Source organism: Schistocerca nitens, chromosome 1 (genome assembly GCF_023898315.1).
Source record: "Schistocerca nitens isolate TAMUIC-IGC-003100 chromosome 1, iqSchNite1.1, whole genome shotgun sequence".
Taxonomy (NCBI): domain Eukaryota; kingdom Metazoa; phylum Arthropoda; class Insecta; order Orthoptera; family Acrididae; genus Schistocerca; species Schistocerca nitens.
In genome coordinates this window covers 618284071-618304867 of record NC_064614.1, presented here as the reverse complement: position 1 = coordinate 618304867, position 20797 = coordinate 618284071, and the positions used below count along the sequence as shown (strand labels likewise).

Sequence of the window (20797 nt, the reverse complement as noted above, 5' to 3'; positions counted from 1 at the left end):
CTATACCTATACTACTATCTAAAGGCAAGTTGTTGGTTAACGTTGTTACAATTTTTCAAAAGTACTTCAGCAATTCACTTACGATTTTTGCACGACGCACTAAGTATAATTCAGACGGACATAGGCTGGATATATTTTTTAATATTGTATGTAACCGTAGATGTAATAGATAAAGAGGAAACAACAAAAAGTTCTTGACCGATTTACTTAAGATTTTTACACAATGTTCTAAAGATGATTTCGAAAGATATAGGCTATATATTTTTAATATACAGCAAACATGGCAAGGCTTTACAGTTACCAGATATGTGGGATTTTGATACACATCTAAAACTCCTTCCATCTTCCTCCCCCAACCCCCATTCCCTCTGCCAGTCTCCTCCTCCTTCCCCCTCACTATGTCTATTGGCTCCCCCTCCTGTGCCCCCTCATGGTTCTGTTCTCTTACCCTTCTCTCTGACCTTGAGCCTTGTTTGTTGTTATTGCAAATGAAACCATGATTGGAAACTGAAGTTACATAAGATGAATGGGTAAATTGGTCAGGATATTTGGTACATGGAGAATTAGAGACATCTCTCCAGCTGCTGGATCTGCAACTGTAATGGCTTCAGTGTCAGTATTTCATGTTGCTTTAATCTATGAATGTATAGGACTACAAAGTTTTGGATGATTCAGGTTCCGTAGTAGTATTCTCATCATAAACCAATAAGCCAGAAATATAGCTTCCTGTATAACCAACAGTGTGTAAGAAAACAGAACAGGACATGTTTGATTATTCAAATTTTGCCTGAAAATACAGGTTGTTTCAAAATGAATGGGACAAAAAGAAAATGTTCCTATGACTACAGTAATGACTTTATTTCAGAAATACACATATAGAGCGAAAGGTTAACTCCCACTGTTCCCATGGACATTCGCAGAAGTATAAAGTGGCAGATGCCTATCTGGTGTTGCATTTTTGGGACCTGTTCCAATGTAGTCATACCAGTGGAGTTAATTGTGCCTAGCATCTGGAGCTTTAACTGCTGTAAGTCCTGTGGAAGTGGTGGAAGGTAAACTATGTGCTTTACACATTCCGGAAAAACAACAAAAAAACTATTGGTGTAATGTCAGGCAACGTGTGGGGGCCACAATATTAACAGCACGTTATTTGACTGGGCGTGACCAGTCTGGCACTGTGGAAGATGTTCTTTGAGGAGATTTCTTATGATGTCATGGCAATGTGGTGGGCCCCTGTCCTGCTGTAAAATGAAGTTGGATAATTCTTCTGTCAACTGAGGCAACAGCCAGAGAGATAGGTTGTGCCTGTAATGGTAGATCCTGTGAAGAGGAAGGGACCATAGACTCTGCTGTTTGTTATGGCATAGAAAACATTAAGTTTCGGAGAATAATGTTTATGTTCCAGAGAGGCAGGTGGGTTTCATGTACCTCATATAATGCTTGTTCACTTTGCAACTTAAGTGAATGTGGCTACATCAGATAACACAAGTCTGTCTGCAAAACCATTTACCTCCATTCGTGTGTGCAAATCAATGCATAATTGTCTCTGTTTTGGTTTATAAGCTGGTTTTATAGCCTTGAACAGCAGATGATTGTGCAGAGAGAGCGCGCGTGCACACGCACACGCATGCACACACGCACACGCACATGCACATGCACACGCATACACACGCGCACGCACATGCACATGCACACGCGCGCCCACACACACACACACACACACACACAACACTTTTGAATGTGACACGTTCACTTCTCTGCTGGCAGCAGGACATGTGCATTTTCTATGGCTTTTTTCTTAGATCATACGAATGTTTTCCACCACTTTGTTCTCGATGGATGGCTGTCCTGTGGTTTTTTTCTTGCTTGTGGACCCTGTCACCTCGAGTTGGTTTGCCCATCTAGCATTGTTGTGACAGTACAGTAGCTACTTTACCAAATTTGGTTTGAAAATGTCTTTCAACGACAATTGTTAATGATGTATTTGAGTATTTTAAGACGTGGTACACCTTTTTTTATTGTCCATGCCAACGTTTTGAATATGAAAGTCAGTGATGAACAGTAAGGGCAACTTTGCATTGTTTCATTGTTGCCAGCTTAAACTGTGATAGTCAACCTTTTAGTCTATATGTGTATTTCTGAAATAAAGTCATTACTGTAGTCACATGAATACTTTCTTTTTGTACCATTCATTTTGATTCACCCTGTATGTAAAGGAGAAGTGTATAAATATGAGATAAACAATTTATCTAATAGATCATATGCCCTCCTATGATAGTTGAAACTGACTGTAAGAAAGACATTGAAACTGCACACTTTCATAGCATAGCACAGTATAGCACATCATTTTGCTTCTTGCAGTTTCTTTTAACAGAAAACAGGAAAGTTATATTTATGGCTTATCAGCTTATGATAATACTAAATTGTCCAAAGCTTTGTGATCATACGTATTCACAGATTAAAACTATATGAAATACTATCACTGAAGCCATGTCAATAACTATTGATCTGTTTTGCTGCTGATGTCATTTTCCAAAATTTTTGAGATGATGTATTCTACAATAGTACCTTACTTTAAAAACAGTAGTATCATCCACAAATCATAGTTCGGTTTCAGAAGGGTTGTTTCTGGTGTACAGCTGCATAAATTTCACTTCATCTTCTGATGTTTTGGCCGTATACCGTCCAGTCATCTTTAGAGTATATAATCCAGGGACATAAATCTGACTGGGGATAAATCACATACAGGGCTCAATCTTAGGCCCACTACCTCATATATGTAAACGATCTACCATCTAATATACTTCGAGCAGAATTAGTTCTTTTTGAAGATGACAATAGTATTCTAATCAACCGAAACATACACACAGAAACAGAAGAAATGGTAAACAAAGTTCTTATGTATCACTGGTTTTCTTCAAATGGTCTCACCCTCAGCTTTGAAAAGACATCAAATATTCAGTTCTGCACATCTAATGGTCCTATACCAGTGGTAAGTGTAACATACAGTAGGAAATAATAAATAGGGTGAAAACTTAAAAATTCTTAAATGTCCATATTGATGAGAATTGAAATTGGAAAATGCACATTTGGATCTCCTAAAATAACTTAGTTCAGCCACATTTGCAATTAGAATCATTGAAAAGAGACAAATCAGTAAGTTTGACATACACTGAAGAGCCCAAGAAACTGGTATACCTACCTAATATAGCGTAGGGCCCCCACGAGCAAGCAGATGTGTAGCATCACGATGTGGCATGGACTCAATTAATGTCTGAAGTAGTGCTGGAGGGAATTGATACTATGAATCCTGCAGGGCTGCTCATAAAATCATAAAGAGTATGAGGATGGGAGATCTCTTCTGAACAGCATGTTGCAAGGCATGCCAGTTAGTTTGGTGGCCAGTGGAAGTGTTTAAACTCAGAAGAGTGCCCCTGGAGCCGCTCTGTAGCAATTCTGGATGTGTGGGGTGTCTCAATGTCCTGCTGGAATTGCCAAAGTCCATTTGGAATGCACAATGGACATGAATGGATGCAGGTGATAAGACAGGATGCTTACATATGAGTCATCTGTCAGAGTCATATCTAGACGTATCAGGGATCCCATATCATTCCAACTGCTCATGCCCACACTTTTACAGAGGTCCAACCAGCTTGAACAGTACCCTGTTGACCTGCAGGATCCATTGATTCATGAGGTTGTCTCCATACCCGAACACGTCCATCCTGTCGATACAATCTAAAATGAGACTCACCCAACCAGGCAACATGTTTCCAGTCATGGACAGTCCAGTGTCTGCATTGACTGGCCCAAGAAAGGCGTAAAGCTTTGTGTTGTGCAGTCATCAAGGTTACACGAGTGGGCCTTCAGCTCCGAAAGCCCATATCGATGATGTTTCGTCAAGGGAAGAGGTGGAATAATAATTTAAAATTATTTTCTGTTTTTTACTAGTGGTATGTAGGCCTTGTGTAACATGGTAGCATGAACTTGAATCTGCATATAATCTGTGAAGGTGAAAAGAGAATTGCAGTAGATCGCAGTGTAGGTTACTTATTTTACATTTTTTTTTTAATGATTTCAGGTATCACACTGAAATTGTGTTTGCGCGCACATCACCTCAACAAAAGTTGATCATTGTAGAAGGCTGTCAACGAATGGGAGCTATTGTAGCTGTGACTGGTGATGGTGTAAATGACTCCCCTGCACTCAAGAAAGCTGACATTGGTGAGTTAATCATCAACATGTTTTTCATTTATTGGTTTATATTTGAAACTTGAACAAAAGAACTTAAAGGAGTAACTTCATTAATAGTAGCAGCATGTACACATTTGATTGTGGTGAAATTCAAGAAAAGAGGATAAGTCAAAATTTGATGTATAAAAGTAACAACAGCAATAAAAGATTTGTATGTGCAATAAAAGTGAAATTCATTGTACTAGAGGCAAAGCCAAAAGAAAAAACAAGGTGAAAGAAACAAAGAAGTAGAAGGGAAAGTAAGGAATACCGTGAAATGGGCATGCTGTTATAAGAGGAAATGAACTTTATTAATGGACACCATAACGCCTGCTGTTATCAATTTTCCATTTGTTTTTCATACTACCATAAGAATTCAACCTTATGCCATATTCAAGTACCTAGGTACAATTATTGACTACAGGGTCATCAAAAATATGAGATTACAAGTATTGCTGTATCGGTAACTTTTAATCTTTATGTACGATTCATGTCTTTAGCCCCGCCCTTCCCAGAGCTAAACTCATATGTATAATTAAAAAATTGTACCAGGGTCTCCTTTGGTAGGGCTACCCTGCCACAAAGTTAAAATCATATTCATTAGTAAATAACATAATCACATTTGACGTACAGGCTACATCTGAACATCAGTTTATGTGAACACTTCTTAGTTGCTGGTAGTGTTAGAAAGATCTTACTTTTTTGTATAAGTTCTTCATAACAGCACCATCAGTTGAAATTTGTTGGCAAAAAGTGCAGTTCAATCATAACATATACATCGAGTGCCATACCTGGGGTAGTACTTGTACAGTTTTTGTAATTCATGTGATATTTGCTCTTGGAAGTACTACGCTAAAATGTGTATTATATAAAAGACCTGAAAGAGACCTATTACTCTATTTACAGTCACATACTTTTGTTGACCCTTTAGTCAATAACTAGATATAGGTTCTTGAAAATGTCTCTAGCGTGTAGATGTTTCTGTAAAATAAATGCAGTTGAGTTACTGCTCTGCTCCAGGAAGCAACCGTGTTGGATTTATTGATTTATTTATTTCTTGTTCCATAGATCCAGTTAGTGAGTCAATCACAAGGATATGGAACGTGTCAAATTGTACAGGTTTCAATTTAAACTTGCAATAAATACAAGGGCAATTCAATGCCAAATTGTACATAGTTTAAGTAAGACATACTATAAATACAGTAACAGATACAATGTCAGCTAGATAACATAACAACCATTTAACAGAAAAAGGAGTTTCAAATAAAGTTTAAAGATAAGAACACAAAGTTAAATCAGATATTAGGCCTACAAGAGTAAATACAGGTACAGCCAATTTGTTGTTACAATGCCCAAATGCACAATAAAATCAATTGAACTACTTCTAGACACAATAAGTTTAGTGATGGTATACATTTTCTTTCAGATATTCATCCACAGTATAATAAGATTTCTCTGTCAGGTAATCTTTGAGAACTTGTTTAAATTTTGGCAGTTCTGTGTGAACACATTTGATATGTAGTGGTAGAGCATTGAACAGCTTAATGCTGGAGAAGTAAACTCCTTTTTGTACCAGAGTGAGACGTTTCATTTCGAATTGTAGATTGTTTTTGTTTCTGGTGTTATAACCATGGAATTTGCTGTTGTCTTGGTAGATAGAATAATTTTTGCACACAAAGGTCAGCAAGGAAAAAATATACTGTGAGGCAGTTGTTAGGATACCTATCTTCCGAAACAAGTGCCTGCAAGTGTGTCTTTGATGGACCCCACACATTATTCTGATTTTTTTTTTTTTTTGGATGGTGAAAACTTTTTTTGCGAGTGGTTGGTTCCCCCAGAATATGATAGCATATGGCATCAATGAGTGGAAGTAGCCAAAGTAGGCAACCTTAATAGTGTCAACTTCAGCCACTGAAGAAATTACCCATAACGCAAATGTTGCCGATCTAAGTTTTTTACATAGATGAAGAATGTGAACTGACCAATTACATTTACTGTCTATGTAAGCACCCAGGAATTTTGTATCTTCAACTTTCTGTATTGGTTGATCTCTACATTTTACGTTAATTTCATCGGGGTTACTTTGAGATGTATGGAACCTCATATAATGAGTTTTATCTGCACTGAGTGAGAGACCATTTGAGGAGAACCAACTGAAGATGTCATTAAAAACAGTATTTGTAATTTGTTCAAGATCATGATAAATCAAATCGTCAATTAGAATTGTGGTATCATCGGCAAACAGGGTAAATTTGCTGTTTGTCTCAGAACAAAGAGGAAGATCATTAATAAAGATGAGGAAAAGCAGTGGGCCCAAAACGGAGCCTTGAGGCACACCACACGTTATCGTGCCCTATTCAGACGAGACAGGTTCTCCAGAAGAGCCATTTAGCATTACAGTCTGCTTCCGATCCTGTAGACATGATTGTAGCCACAAGCCAACAGTACCACCTAAACCATAGTATTCTGCCTTTTTCAAAAGAATTTGGTGGTTTACACAGTCAAAGGCTTTTGTAAGATCACAAAAAATACCCACTGGAGACATTTTTTTGTTAATGGCTTCCAAAACTTGGTTGCTGAAAGAGAATATTGCCTGTTCAGTACAAAGACCGGCATGAAAACCAAACTGATTTTTGCTTAAGATACTGTGGAAGTTGAGATGGTCTACAATCCTCCTGTGCATGAGTTTTTCTAGAATTTCCGAGAAAGTAGTTAATAGGGATATTGGGCGATAGTTTGTAACAATGCTTTTATCACCCTTTTTAAAGAGAGGAATCACTACAGCCAACTTTAGTCTGCCAGGGACAATCCCATCTTGTAGGGATGCATTGTATATGTTGCATAAGACGGGACTAACAAATTTATAACAATGTTTCAGTATTTTACTTGAAATATTGTCCACACCAGCAGAATTTTTATTTTTTAATGATCTAATTACTCTTATGACTTCGCTTACAGTAACTGGAGGTAAGGATAACTGTGGGATTCTGTTGCCAATAGCTTTCTGTAGGAGGGACAATGATTCTTCCGTAAAACCATTACAGCCTGTCTTCTCTGCTGCTCTCAAAAAGTGGTTATTAAATATTTCTGCAACCAACTCAGGTTTCTTTATGATACTGTCCCCTGTTTTAATCTCTACCTGAGACATGTTCCCTGTTGTCCTGCCAGTTTCCCTCTTTATTACATTCCACATAGTTTTAATTTTATTTTCTGAGCTTTCAATTTCCGATTTTATGCACATACTTTTAGATTTATTTATAACCTTCTTGAGAATGCTACAGTAATGTTTGTAGTGTTGTCGTTTCTTTGGATCATTACAAGTCCTGAGAGAACTGTATAACATCCTCATTGTTCTACAAGATGTTATTATCCCTGTAGTGATCCAAGACTTCTTGGCATTGCCTATATGGCTATTTCTAACTACTTTTTTGGGAAAGATGGACTCAAATACAGACATGAATTCATTTAAAAATGAATTGTAGTTTTTGTTTACATCTGTTTCCCTATAAACTGGGCTCCAATCTATCTCTTATAGGCCGTCATTGAATTTTTTAAGGCCCTGTTCATTTATTATCCTAAAAGATTACCAAGAATGCTCGGAACTGTTGCACACACTGATGTAATTGAGCCTAAGCAATTGACCACCATGATCAGAAAGGCCAAGGATTGGATGTACAGTGATCTCATTGCATTTAGACTTATCTATAAATATATTATCTATCAGACTTTTACTGTTAACAGTAACCCTAGTTGGGAAATCTACTATTGCCATCAGATTATAAGACTCCATTAAATGTACTAAATCAGCTTTACTATTGCTCTCATTTAGGAAATCAACATTAAAGTCACCAGTAATTATCAAGTTCTTGGACTTTGAGTACAGTATGGATAATAAAGAATCTAAGTGCTTAAGAATTACATTCAAATTCCCTGAGGGAGATCTATACAGTGCTAACACTACAGCCGTGAAGTCATTTACAGTAATCTCAACACCACATACTTCAATTTGTTGCTCTATACAATGGCTCTTTAAATCTAATGCATTGTAAGATATGTTGTTTTTTACATAAATTACCACTCCACCTTTTTCCATGATGGTTCTAGAGTAATGCACTGCCTGACAGTAACCACTTAGCTGTTACCTTTCAATATCTTTCACATGATGTTCACTAAAACATAATACATCAGTATCTTTTATTCCTTGTGGTTCCTCTAACAGAACAGTAATGTCATTTACTTTATTACCAAGTCCTCCCACATTTTGGTGAAAAATCGTCATTTCTTTGGGATTAGAGACAGATGTAAACTTTTGCCTAAAAAATTATCTGTAGCTACAGACACAGTACGTTCATTACTAACAATTTCCTGAAACATTTGAGTTTGAAACCGAGTCTGACTTGATGGCTGGAGCCATTTAAGTGCGATTGGTTCCAACTTTGGGGTACATTTGTGGACTTCTTCCAATATTTTTGTTTTTAAGAGTGTACCTAATGCTTTTTTTCCTGATCTGTTCAGGTGCATACCGTGTCTTGTAAATAATTCTCGTCCAAAACTGCTTATATCTACAACACAAGTATTGTTAAAATGCTTACACAACTTTGCTAACTTAGAGTTCGTTTTTGAGATAGCCTCATTTACACAGGACTGCGGGATTAAGTCATGTCTCTTTGGAATGTTCACAACAAATACCTTAGACTGACGAAGCGCCGATATTTTCTTCCTGAGCGACTGTATGACATCATTCCCTTCGTTGCAGGCAACGTTGTTTGAGCCACCTATTAAGATCACACACTCGTTTTTTACTTTTTCAGGATCACACCCCGCTACTTCTTGAAATTTAGCACCTGGCTTCACAATTCCACAAACATCGGCAGCATTAAAACTGCTTTTCACTATATCAGCCATGCCTCTACCATGACTATCAGCGAAAATGTGAAGACGATTTGTTGATGTTGCACTCACAGCAGACTGGATCACACCACTGCCACTTTCATTGTTGTTAACTGAACGTTGTGGCTTTGGAAGGACTAGAACAGGAAGTTTGTATCTAAAAGTCATTGCTATGCAGTGTATGCAGATAGACTGAGAAGTAATACATATATGCTTATAGAACATGAATGAAATGACTTTGAGAAATATGCCAGGTAGCATTTGGAAGGTAACTTGCCCCTCTTTAAGAACACTTAGTTTGAATGTGTTGCATTCATCCAGGGTGCATTCGTCCAGTATGTTTTGAGTCATGGAAGTATGGAGATGTGTTCGAGTGCTGTGTCAGCATCAGTTAAACAGCGTGCTGTTATCGTGATTTTAACTGCTGAAAATGTGACTATTTGTGAGACTCGAAGTTGTTTAAAGGTTGTTTATGGTGACAATGCTGTTTATAGGTGTTCTTTAAACTGATGAGTAATAAACTTTGTGGTTGTGAGCCTGGAAAAGCTATAAGTGTTGGTGAAACATGCAGTATACATGTGATCACTACCACAGACAGTAAACATTGCAACTCATCAATGATTTGATTCAAAATAATCAGTGAATCACTCAAAAGCATATTGCAAACCATATTGGAATATCTAAGGAATGTGTCAGCTTCATTATTGAGCAATAATCTTGCAACATGACAATGCTCATCCACGCATCACCCTCAACTGAAAAGGCTGTGTGAAACCTGAAGTTTGAACCAATTCCATACCCTTGTTACTACAGTGAACTTGTGACTCGCGAATTTTATTTTTTGCAAATTTTATTTTTTCGTGGACTCAAGAGGGACCTAAAGGGTAATTATTACAACTCAATGTCGTTATCAGGAGAAAGAAAACTGGCGTTCTACGGATCGGAGCGTGGAATGTCAGGTCCCTTAATCGGGCAGGTGGGTTAGAAAATTTGAAAAGGGAAATGGATAGGTTAAAGTTAGATATAGTGGGAATTAGTGAAGTTCGGTGGCAGGAGGAACAAGACTTCTGGTCAGGTGACTACAGGGTTATAAACACAAAGTCAAATAGGGGTAATGCAGGAGTAGGTTTAATAATGAATAGGAAAATAGGAACGCGGGTAAGCTACTACAAACAGCTTAGTGAACGCATTATTGTGGCCAAGATAGATACGAAGCCCACACCTACTACAGTAGTACAAGTTTATATGCCAACTAGCTCTGCAGATGACAAAGAAATTGAAGAAATGTATGATGAAATAAAAGAAAGTATTCAGATAGTGAAGGGAGACGACAATTTAATAGTCATGGGTGACTGGAATTCGAGTGTAGGAAAAGGGAGAGAAGGAAACGTAGTAGATGAATATGTATTGGAGGTAAGAAATGAAAGAGGAAGCTGTCTGGTAGAATTTTGCACAGAGCATAACTTAATCATAGCTAACACTTGGTTTAAGAATCATGATAGAAGGTTGTATACATGGAAGAACCCTGGAGATACTAAAAGGTATCAGATAGATTATATAATGGTAAGACAGAGATTTAAGAACCAGGTTTTAAATTGTAAGACATTTCCAGGGGCAGATGTGGACTCTGACCACAATCTATTGGTTATGAACTGTAGATTAAAACTGAAGAAACTGCAAAAAGGTGGGAATTTAAGGAGATGGGATCTGGATAAACTGAAAGAACCAGAGGTTGTACAGAGTTTCAGGGAGAGCATAAGGGAACAATTGACAGGAATGGGGGAAAGAAATACAGTAGAAGAAGAATGGGTAGCTTTGAGGGATGAAGTAGTGAAGGCAGCAGAGGATCAAGTAGGTAAAAAGACGAGGGCTAGTAGAAATCCTTGGGTAACAGAAGAAATATTGAATTTAATTGATGAAAGGAGAAAATATAAAAATGCAGTAAATGAAGTAGGCAAAAAGGAATAATACAAACGTCTCAAAAATGAGATCGACAGGAAGTGCAAAATGGCTAAGCAGGGATGGCTAGAGGACAAATGTAAGGATGTAGAGGCTTATCTCACTAGGGGTAAGATAGATACTGCCTACAGGAAAATTAAAGAGACCTTTGGTGATAAGAGAACCACTTGTATGAACATCAAGAGCTCAGATGGAAACCCAGTTCTAAGCAAAGAAGGGAAAGCAGAAAGGTGGAAGGAGTATATAGAGGGTCTATACAAGGGCGATGTACTTGAGGACAATATTATGGAAATGGAAGAGGATGTGGATGAAGATGAAATGGGAGATATGATACTGCGTGAAGAGTTTGACAGAGCACTGAAAGACCTGAGTCGAAACAAGGCCCCGGGAGTAGACAACATTCCATTGGAACTACTGACAGCCTTGGGAGAGCCAGTCCTGACAAAACTCTACCATCTGGTGAGCAAGATGTATGAAACGGGCGAAATACCCACAGACTTCAAGAAGAATATAATAATTCCAATCCCAAAGAAAGCAGGTGTTGACAGATGTGAGAATTACCGATCAATCAGTTTAATAAGCCACAGCTGCAAAATACTAACGCGAATTCTTTACAGACGAATGGAAAAGCTAGTAGAAACCGACTTCGGGGAAGATCAGTTTGGATTCCGTAGAAATACTGGTACACGTTAGGCAATACTGACCTTACGACTTATCTTAGAAGAAAGATTAAGGAAAGGCAAACCTACGTTTTTAGCATTTGTAGACTTAGAGAAAGCTTTTGACAATGTTGACTGGAATACTCTCTTTCAAATTCTAAAGGTGGCAGGGGTAAAATACAGGGAGCGAAAGGCTATTTGCAATTTGTACAGAAACCAGATGGCAGTTATAAGAGTCGAGGGACATGAAAGGGAAGCAGTGGTTGGGAAGGGAGTAAGACAGGATTGTAGCCTCTCCCCGATGTTATTCAGTCTGTGTATTGAGCAAGCAGTAAAGGAAACAAAAGAAAAATTCGGAGTAGGTATTAAAATCCATGGAGAAGAAATAAAAACTTTGAGGTTCGCCGATGACATTGTAATTCTGTCAGAGACAGCAAAGGACTTGGAAGAGCAGTTGAACGGAATGCATGGTGTCTTGAAGGGAGGATATAAGATGAACATAAACAAAAGCAAAACGAGGATAATGGAATGTAGTCGAATTAAGTCGGGTGATGTTGAGGGTATTAGATTAGGAAAGGAGTTTTGCTATTTGGGGAGCAAAATAACTGATGATGGTCGAAGTAGAGAGGATATAAAATGTAGACTGGCAATGGCAAGGAAAGCGTTTATGAAGAAGAGAAATTTGTTAACATCGAGTATAGATTTAAGTGTCAGGAAGTCGTTTCTGAAAGTATTTGTATGGAGTGTAGCCATGTATGGAAGTGAAACATGGACGGTAAATAGTTTGGACAAGAAGAGAATAGAAGCTTTCGAAATGTGGTGCTACAGAAGAATGCTGAAGATTAGATGGGTAGATCACATAACTAATGAGGAGATACTGAGTAGGATTGGGGAGAAGAGGAGTTTGTGGCACAACTTGACCAGAAGAAGGGATCGGTTGGTAGGGCATTTTCTGAGGCATCAAGGGATCACCAATTTAGTATTGGAGGGCAGCGTGGAGGGTAAAAATCGTAGGGAGAGACCAAGAGATGAATACACTAAGCAGATTCAGAAGGATGTAGGTTGCAGTAGGTACTGGGAGATGAAGAAGCTTGCACAGGATAGAGTAGCACGGAGAGCTGCATCAAACCAGTCTCAGGACTGAAGACCACAACAACAACAACAATGAGGTGAAGGCAGCTGTCCAGTACTGGATTTGAGAAAAGTTGGAAGCATTTTTCTGTGATGGAATGAAAAAACTTGTTACACATTGGGAGAACTGTGTTAGTTATAATGCTGACTCTGTTGAAAAATAATTAGATGGTTTTGAATTTTAAGACTTGTACTTTAATGTACGTTGTGCGCGATCTTTCTGCTTTTTCTTTATTTGTCTCTTAGAAGCATGTGTGCATTACTTTTCAGCGTACTCTCATATTAGCGTATCCAAAGCAAGCAAAACTGAAATATTGCTTGGAATATTGTTCTGATTACATTTCAGTACTGGACATCAAGGAATTTTACATGTCAGTTTGTATTCGATCATAATTGCATGGATTATCAAATTAGTGTAGACCTTTCAGGGATCCATGATCATTTCTTGTCCTTTCACTGAGAAAAATTGACTGAATATGAAGTTTAGCCTATTAGATTACAGTCAGCATCAATTGTTTTTGTAAAACCAAGATTGTCATGACTGAAAGTATCAGAAATTATGAAACGATGGTGTGAGGATGCGATCTGAGACTAGTCAAAGTTCTAACATTGCAGAAAGAAAATGAATAATGGTATTCAGTCTTCAGCATTAGAATTCCTGCTGCTTTCCATGGACAAAGTGGAAAGGAACAAAATCCTGAAAGCACCCACCACGAAGGAAAACAGGAAAACTAATTATCGGGTTGTAATATGAATTGTAAGGAGGATTAGCTTTTAAGACAGTCATCTTGGAATCAATAGGAGCAGGGTGAATAATCTAGCCACTCCGATTTTGATTTTTGTTTCCCCAAATCACTTCAGTGAACGCTGCCCTGATTCTGTCAGTAAGCCATAGCTTCCACTTATATGGTTTCCTTCAAGTAAACTAGTGTGCCATACTTAATATTTGTTGAGGACATGACACATTTTAATTGTTTGTGTGTGTGTGTGTGTGTGTGCGTGCGTGCGTGCGTGCGTGCGTGCGTGTGTATGTGTGATTATTTAAGAAAAGGTTGAAGTTGTGTGTTCATGAAATCACTGATAATTGTGATAATTAGGCTAAAAGATGTGATTATCTTGTAACATCTTGGATAATTTTATTACATTTCAGGTGTGGCTATGGGTATTGCTGGCTCTGACGTATCAAAGCAGGCTGCTGACATGATCCTGTTGGATGATAACTTTGCTTCAATTGTAACTGGTGTGGAAGAGGGGCGTTTGATCTTTGACAACTTGAAGAAGTCTATTGCGTACACACTGACATCCAACATCCCTGAAATATCACCTTTCCTTGCATTCATCTTATGTGACATTCCTCTACCCCTTGGCACAGTTACAATCTTGTGCATTGATCTGGGCACTGACATGGTGAGTATTTATTATACTGTTTCTTCTTATGTATAGATACTTCCATGTTACAGGTCAGAGAATTACTGTTTATGGTAATAATTACATTTTCAGTAACAAAATTTTTAGCTCATGTTAATTTGAAATAATGGGGAAACTGGAACAGTGTATCCTTATCCAGAAATTATCCAGTCCTGTAAGTCCCGAGTCCAGCTGCCAGTATCACTTCATTGTGGTCAGAGTATTGCTGCAAATACTTAAGCTGACCAGTTTCTTCTGTTCTTGACTGAAAGTCTACCTGTATATGTATTTGTATGTAAAATGCACACCATTTGTTATGACTCTTTGGATCACAGTGACACAAGGGAACAGAAGATTTCCTTTTTGAGATGAGGACATTAAAAATCATAAAACACCCAACTGTCCCATAGCAACCACGACCAACTTCCTCTAATTTGTGTAATGTAAACAGTACCTTAATTATGGTTGAAGATTCAGCATGTTTTTCCAGTATCTGAAGTGTGTGTAATGTCATGCTGCCACAGCTGTTCACTGTTTCAGTGTTAATGATTGACATTTCATAGTAGTTTGTAATTTCTTTTTCTATTGCTGCAGTTTTACTTGAATTTCAGATACCTGTACTATTTGAGAGAACCTTACCCATCATTGGTGTGGCTTAAGAGTTACTTGAATTGTGTGTTTTTTTTCTGTGTGTGTGATATGTTTATTCAGCATGATTGATTTTTTTTTTCAGCATGAAGCCAGTAGCTACTTAACTATGAGTTACTTTTATTTCATTTTTCTTCTTCTTCTTAGGGATACAAAAGGTAGGTGTGTGTGTGTGTGTGTGTGTGTGTGTGTGTGTGTGTGTGAAACTAAAGTGTCGCATCAGTTATGATACTTCAGAGAAAATGTTTCTCAGTACAGAATTTTTGTAATAAATTTCTGCATCTTCTCTGTCTTGTCTCTTTTTGTTGTTAGCTCTTTGTTTTTAATTTCAGTACAGTCTACAAAACTGTGAAATATGAGTTCAGAATAGATACTGCATTGCAGGAGCAGCTTTCTTGTTCCAGGAGAAGTGCTGCTCTTCATTGAGTTGTAGTTAAATCTGTTATGGTCCATTCTCTCTATACTGATTCTTAAGAATATGTCTGTGCAGTTAGAGGGAAGTGGATGTGTTTGTGACAGTGCATTGGAAGGAAATATGAGCGGTCTGCACTGTCAATATTTGGCATTTTCATGAATGATCAACAGACGTGCTTATAGTTCATTCCAGTCAAATCTGTTCGTCTGACTTTTCCCTTCTACACACACTCTGTATTGTACCAATTCTTTCTTTACATTCGTCATTCTGCTCATGTCTGGTATAAGGGACACAATTGCATTCACCAGACATTTTTCTTGTTTTGTGACTTAATTAAATGAGCTGTTAACTGGTCTTTTTTATGTTAAAATGATACTGTACGTTTGAGCTTACAGTCTACTGAATAAAAAATCTTCACACCATGTTTGGTGTGCAGAAATTTTTTAATCTCAGTCGATTTGAAAAAGCAGTGCTAACATTCATTCAGTTTTATCCTTCTGGAAGGATTTGGTATATTTTCTCATATAATTCAGTAATATTACCTCATCAGAATCACATTTTTTTGTATTACTACATGATTGAGACCTACACAGACTGATTAGGGACAAAGATTATAAATATTGTTTGGAGAAGGAACCTGTGTACATCTTTCTGTCACTATCAGGTACCAGCAATTTCCCTGGCTTACGAGGAGGCTGAGTCTGATATAATGAAGCGACGTCCACGTAATCCTTACAAAGATAATTTGGTCAATGAAAGGTAACTTGAATCAGTGGGCTTATCCTCCAAAAGAATTGTTACTGTAATGTAAACATTTTTGCATATTACTTGAGCACAACACTTTTTATGCATATTACCCCTTAGATTTTATACTGATGCATAAACAGATCTTTGTCAAGCTAGAGAATGTCTTTAATAGGCTGTGCAGCTAGAGTATTTACTGCTTCTTAGTTTTTATTTTATTTCTTCCTCTCTGACATTCATATTTAATTCCCATGCATGTTTTATTATTTATCTCTTACTTTTGAAATTTCTTCAGCTGGATGTGAAGTGGTAAGTTCTCACTATAAGCCACTGCTACACTGACCTTTGCAGTTATATCTCAAATGACAAGGTTCCTTTTCCTGTTCCCATTTCCTCTGTCACAGTGTTCCAGCCATTAGGGGGCTAGTCTCTTTTTTTACCATAGACTCTGTATTTACTTTCTTAAGAAGATTATAGAGATATTACTACATATGAGTGATGCTAAATGATTGCAGTTTTATGATTATGCTAGACAGTTTCTAATTTCTGTTTTGCCCAGCCATTAGGGGGCTAGTCTCTTTTTTTACCATAGACTCTGTATTTACTTTCTTAAGAAGATTATAGAGATATTACTACATATGAGTGATGCTAAATGATTGCAGTTTTATGATTATGCTAGACAGTTTCTAATTTCTGTTTTGCCCAGTTAATTTTTTTTCTATAGTATCTACTGTACTTGAAATTATAGAGAAAAATTTAATAGTTCTGACGCACACATACAGAGAATCGTTTGAAATTTTGAAGTTTAGTTGAGTTCTTACCATTGAGAGCAATGAGTAATGATGTTGTAGCTACTATCACTGTGTGTGTGTGTGTGTGTGTGTGTGTGTGTGTGTGTGGGTGGGTGGGTGGGTGGGTGGGGCAGATGTTATTGTTCTGCCATCCAGCCTTTCAGATTCCACAAGAACGTATTGCAGCATCTGTTGAGTTGCAAAGCTTCCTTGGTGCATTTGTATGAACAGTGTCACTGGCACATAATAATTTTTATATGATGAATGATGCTGTAGAATTAGTTGAGAATCACTCATCAGTAAATACAAAAAACAGTGACTAGACTATGCAACAGTTCATACATTGCAACTGTATTTCATACATTTTTCAACACTGTCTCGTGTATGGTGCTTGTCTCATAATTGTAGTATCCAAATTCCAAACAGTTTAACATCCATTACTTCTATAACTATACATGTAGAGACTAATAGACACTTGTTTTTCAGATAAAATTTGCATTTGTTGATGACCTGTACCTGCAGTATTTTGTAACTGATGCCATTGATCCTGGATGATTTATTTTTTTAATTTTCTAGTGTTTTCATGGCTAAAAGAATAACATTAAAGTTGTGAGCATTTTAAAAACAGTTATTAAACTGTAGCTCATTCATCATAGCAGAACATTTGTGAAACATTTTATAACATTTATCTGTAATAACAGTGGAACTTCTCAGGGATATAAATCTGTACTAATTCTCTTTTTTATTGTATTTGCATGAATTAAAATTGTTAGACATTTAATTGTATTGCAGATTGCTTTCCAGAGAAGCTCACTGCATGAAGTGTGAAAACGGTACATATTTTTGTATAACATTATGTTCTACTTTTAGCCATGAATAGTTATGCATTCCAGAGTCATTCCACTTTTTTGTTTCTTTTTGTTACCCATTGAGAGTATTGTGTGTATATTGGAGTAGTCACATATTGCATCCATCTTATGATTGTAGTAGAAACAGCAATTTTAATTTTCAGACTCCTTCTAGTATCAGTTATTTACATAGGATCAAATACAAGCAGCCTCCATTTGTGGATGTTCTGGGGAAATAATTGGATAGGAAATCAGTTTTCTTGTGTAAGTTTTGCTTGAAGAAATATAATTTTGAATTTCTGGACACTTATATTTCTTAGGTCCCTGCCATCTCATTAGGATATGAGCTTGCAGAAGCAGATATAATGAAGCGTCCTCCAAGAAACCCAAGAACGGATAACTTGGTTAACAGAAGGTATATTCCGTCAGGTGTATGTGAGAAATGTGATGTGTAGTCTCATTAATCTCACATAACCAAATGTCGGCATAAACTGTAATAATGCTGACTTAGATCTGTTATTGTAACTTACTGGTTCTGGAGGATGGTTTACTGATGTCGCAGTACCTGTGATAGTAATTAGTTTCATATTATAGTGTGTTTTACAGAGAATTTAGATGATTAATAATAATAATAATAATAATAATAATATCAGTTCAAAGTTATAATTATAATGTGTGATTCCTCAGACCTCCCCTTACCATTCCTTGCTCTTTGCGTTCATATGGGTAGAATGTAGTAGATGTGTGTAACTACTGCACTTACATAGTTCTTTCCTGTAGGGAAAGTCTCATAAGTGAATGTTTAGGGTTAGTTATGTGTCCACAGAAATAGTGCTTGCACTTAGTTGCTGACTTGAATGTCTTTTGTTTAATTTATACCCTGCAGTTTCATGCCTTTTATGTAGTACCCTCACTTTTAGAAATCTTTAAATTTTTGTTCTCATTTTTCTTTAGTTTTGTGTTTTCATCATGTTGCGCCATTTTGTTAGGTCCCTGCCATTTCTCTGGCCTATGAAGAAGCAGAATCTGATATCATGAAGCGACAGCCTCGAAATCCTTTCACAGATAAGCTCGTAAATGAAAGGTAAATGGTCAAAATTTCCAATTTCTACTGGGGTCATTATTTTGGTTGTGTGGGGCCCTTATTTTACTTCTCTCAATACACTATAAATGATGAGAACCCCGAAAAATATGTGACTTCTGAAAATTACTCACTTGCCAAGGATATAAAGGTAAGTCTGAATGTTTATTGTGCTTTAGCTCCGTATGTTGTATGTTAAACTTAGAATGCCATCATCACTTTTGGGAAGTCCAGTTTTTAGTAAACATCCCTTCTAAAATCGAGCACATTGTGTTACATTACTCTGTTTTGCCTGTTACTCCTGCAGTGAAAGTAAGATACCACCTGTATTGCCTTTCCTTTTGATCATGAGTTTGTACATAGGTAAAACGCACGCGCGCACCCACACACACACACACACACACACACACACACACACACACACACACAAGATGTAAACCATACCTTTTCTATCTTTCCCATTCCTCCCAGCCTACAAAATCGTCTTTTGGTACCAATACTTCATGTTTTGCATATTGAGATTTCCAGCAATGGGCTGCTAACTTTGTTTCGGCAAGAATTCAGAAAGGAATTGCCCATAGCCCTATTGATGGAACTATTGTAATGGTTATCTTATCTGCCGTAATTATGTGAAATCTGCCACATTAGTGCTGCTGCATGTCACTTGGTGAATGTAAAAGAAAAAAAAAGTAGTGTCATGATAACTTATGAAACAAAAGAAAACATTGAAAACGATAAATGAAGAAACAAGCAAGGTGGCGGGTGAACTTTTTAAACAAAATATGTGGTGTTTGTTTAGTATAATGTTTCTGTTTTGAAAAAGTGATCCATCAGACACTTAAATTTTAAGCTTCCTTTTATGAAAGGTGAACACAGAGCTTAGAGCGAAGGTTGATGGAATGGCGAGTAGATGTGAGCAAAAGTTTTGAAAGTACCAAGACAAAGAAACATAAGCAAGCTATGATGCTAAGCATGAAATATAAACAGCAAAAGTGTATTCTGCATGCATGATGACTGTATAACACAACCATTGGGTGTGATTTAGAGACTGCAGCAATAAATGATACAAAGACTAAATAAGTTAAGTAGAAATAATGGAGATAATAGTTGGAATATTGGTTGGTGCAAGAGGAAAAGCACAAAGCATTCAATAACAAGCAGGGAATCGCTGAGTTCTGGTTTTATCAGTTAAGTACGCCTAGGAACCTGAAAAGTTCAGTTTGTGATAAATGCAAATGCAGAAGCAAATTCTGCCTCAAAAAGTGAAAATGAAAATTTAGCCAGTAAATGCTGTTTCATAGTGAATTTTATCCAGGTGAACTATTTTGTCAGAGCTTGCTTGAATTAGCTTCTTTTCTGCATAGAAATATCATAAATGTGACCAGTTTCTGATTGATGGCATTACACATCAACTTACTAAGCCCAATTGGGAAAGATACGTAAGAATGTATTTCCAAAATAAAAAGTGCACAAATGCAATGACATATTGGTGTGCTCAGTGCTTAATGTATTTTGACCATGCCGAATTTCCTTCCCTAATGTGCAAATAAGAGGCTTTTTTTCCCCTGCTTCTATTTAAAGCCCCTTTCAGAGCAATTGACTTTTCTATCTCAATTGACTACTCAAAATGAGTGAGTCTGCTGCAGCACCCATGGGACTTTATTCTGCTACTGAGTCTTGAGGGGTCTCTTTATTCACACGTTGGTGCCAAAACTGCATGTATGTAGTGAGAGCTGTCCGCCGTGCAGTTTGGCACCTGTGTGGTGGAAGTAATGTTATGAGGGACTATCCTTTTTGTGAAAAAAATCAAGATATAGTAAGGACAAGCAAAGACAATAGTATATTAATCATCAAATAAAATTCGTAGTTCTTGCCAAAGACCACGTGGTAAACTCTTTACACGCCAGAGAAATAAAATAATGGGAAAGGTGTCATCCAAACATTTCAAAACATAAACATTTGCTTGAGAAAGTACAGACTTGCAAACAAAT

The 20797-nt window shown here is 37.2% G+C and overlaps 1 protein-coding gene across 8 annotated transcripts in view; it reads left to right on the top strand.

Moving 5' to 3' along the window:
* The window catches only part of LOC126257182 (sodium/potassium-transporting ATPase subunit alpha), a 603371-nt gene that overhangs the window by 565310 nt on the left and 17264 nt on the right, over positions 1 to 20797 (top strand). For 4 of the 8 annotated variants that reach the window (XM_049955547.1, XM_049955548.1, XM_049955542.1 and 1 more), the window contains 3 exons: positions 4082 to 4224; positions 14023 to 14279; positions 18715 to 18809. In XM_049955547.1, coding sequence (XP_049811504.1) covers positions 4082 to 4224; positions 14023 to 14279; positions 18715 to 18809 — 495 coding nt within the window. Of the gene's footprint in view, positions 1 to 4081; positions 4225 to 14022; positions 14280 to 16006; positions 16102 to 18045; positions 18141 to 18714; positions 18810 to 20797 lie in introns of all 8 variants that reach the window. The other 4 variants (XM_049955549.1, XM_049955546.1, XM_049955544.1 and 1 more) reach the window with 3 other exon arrangements.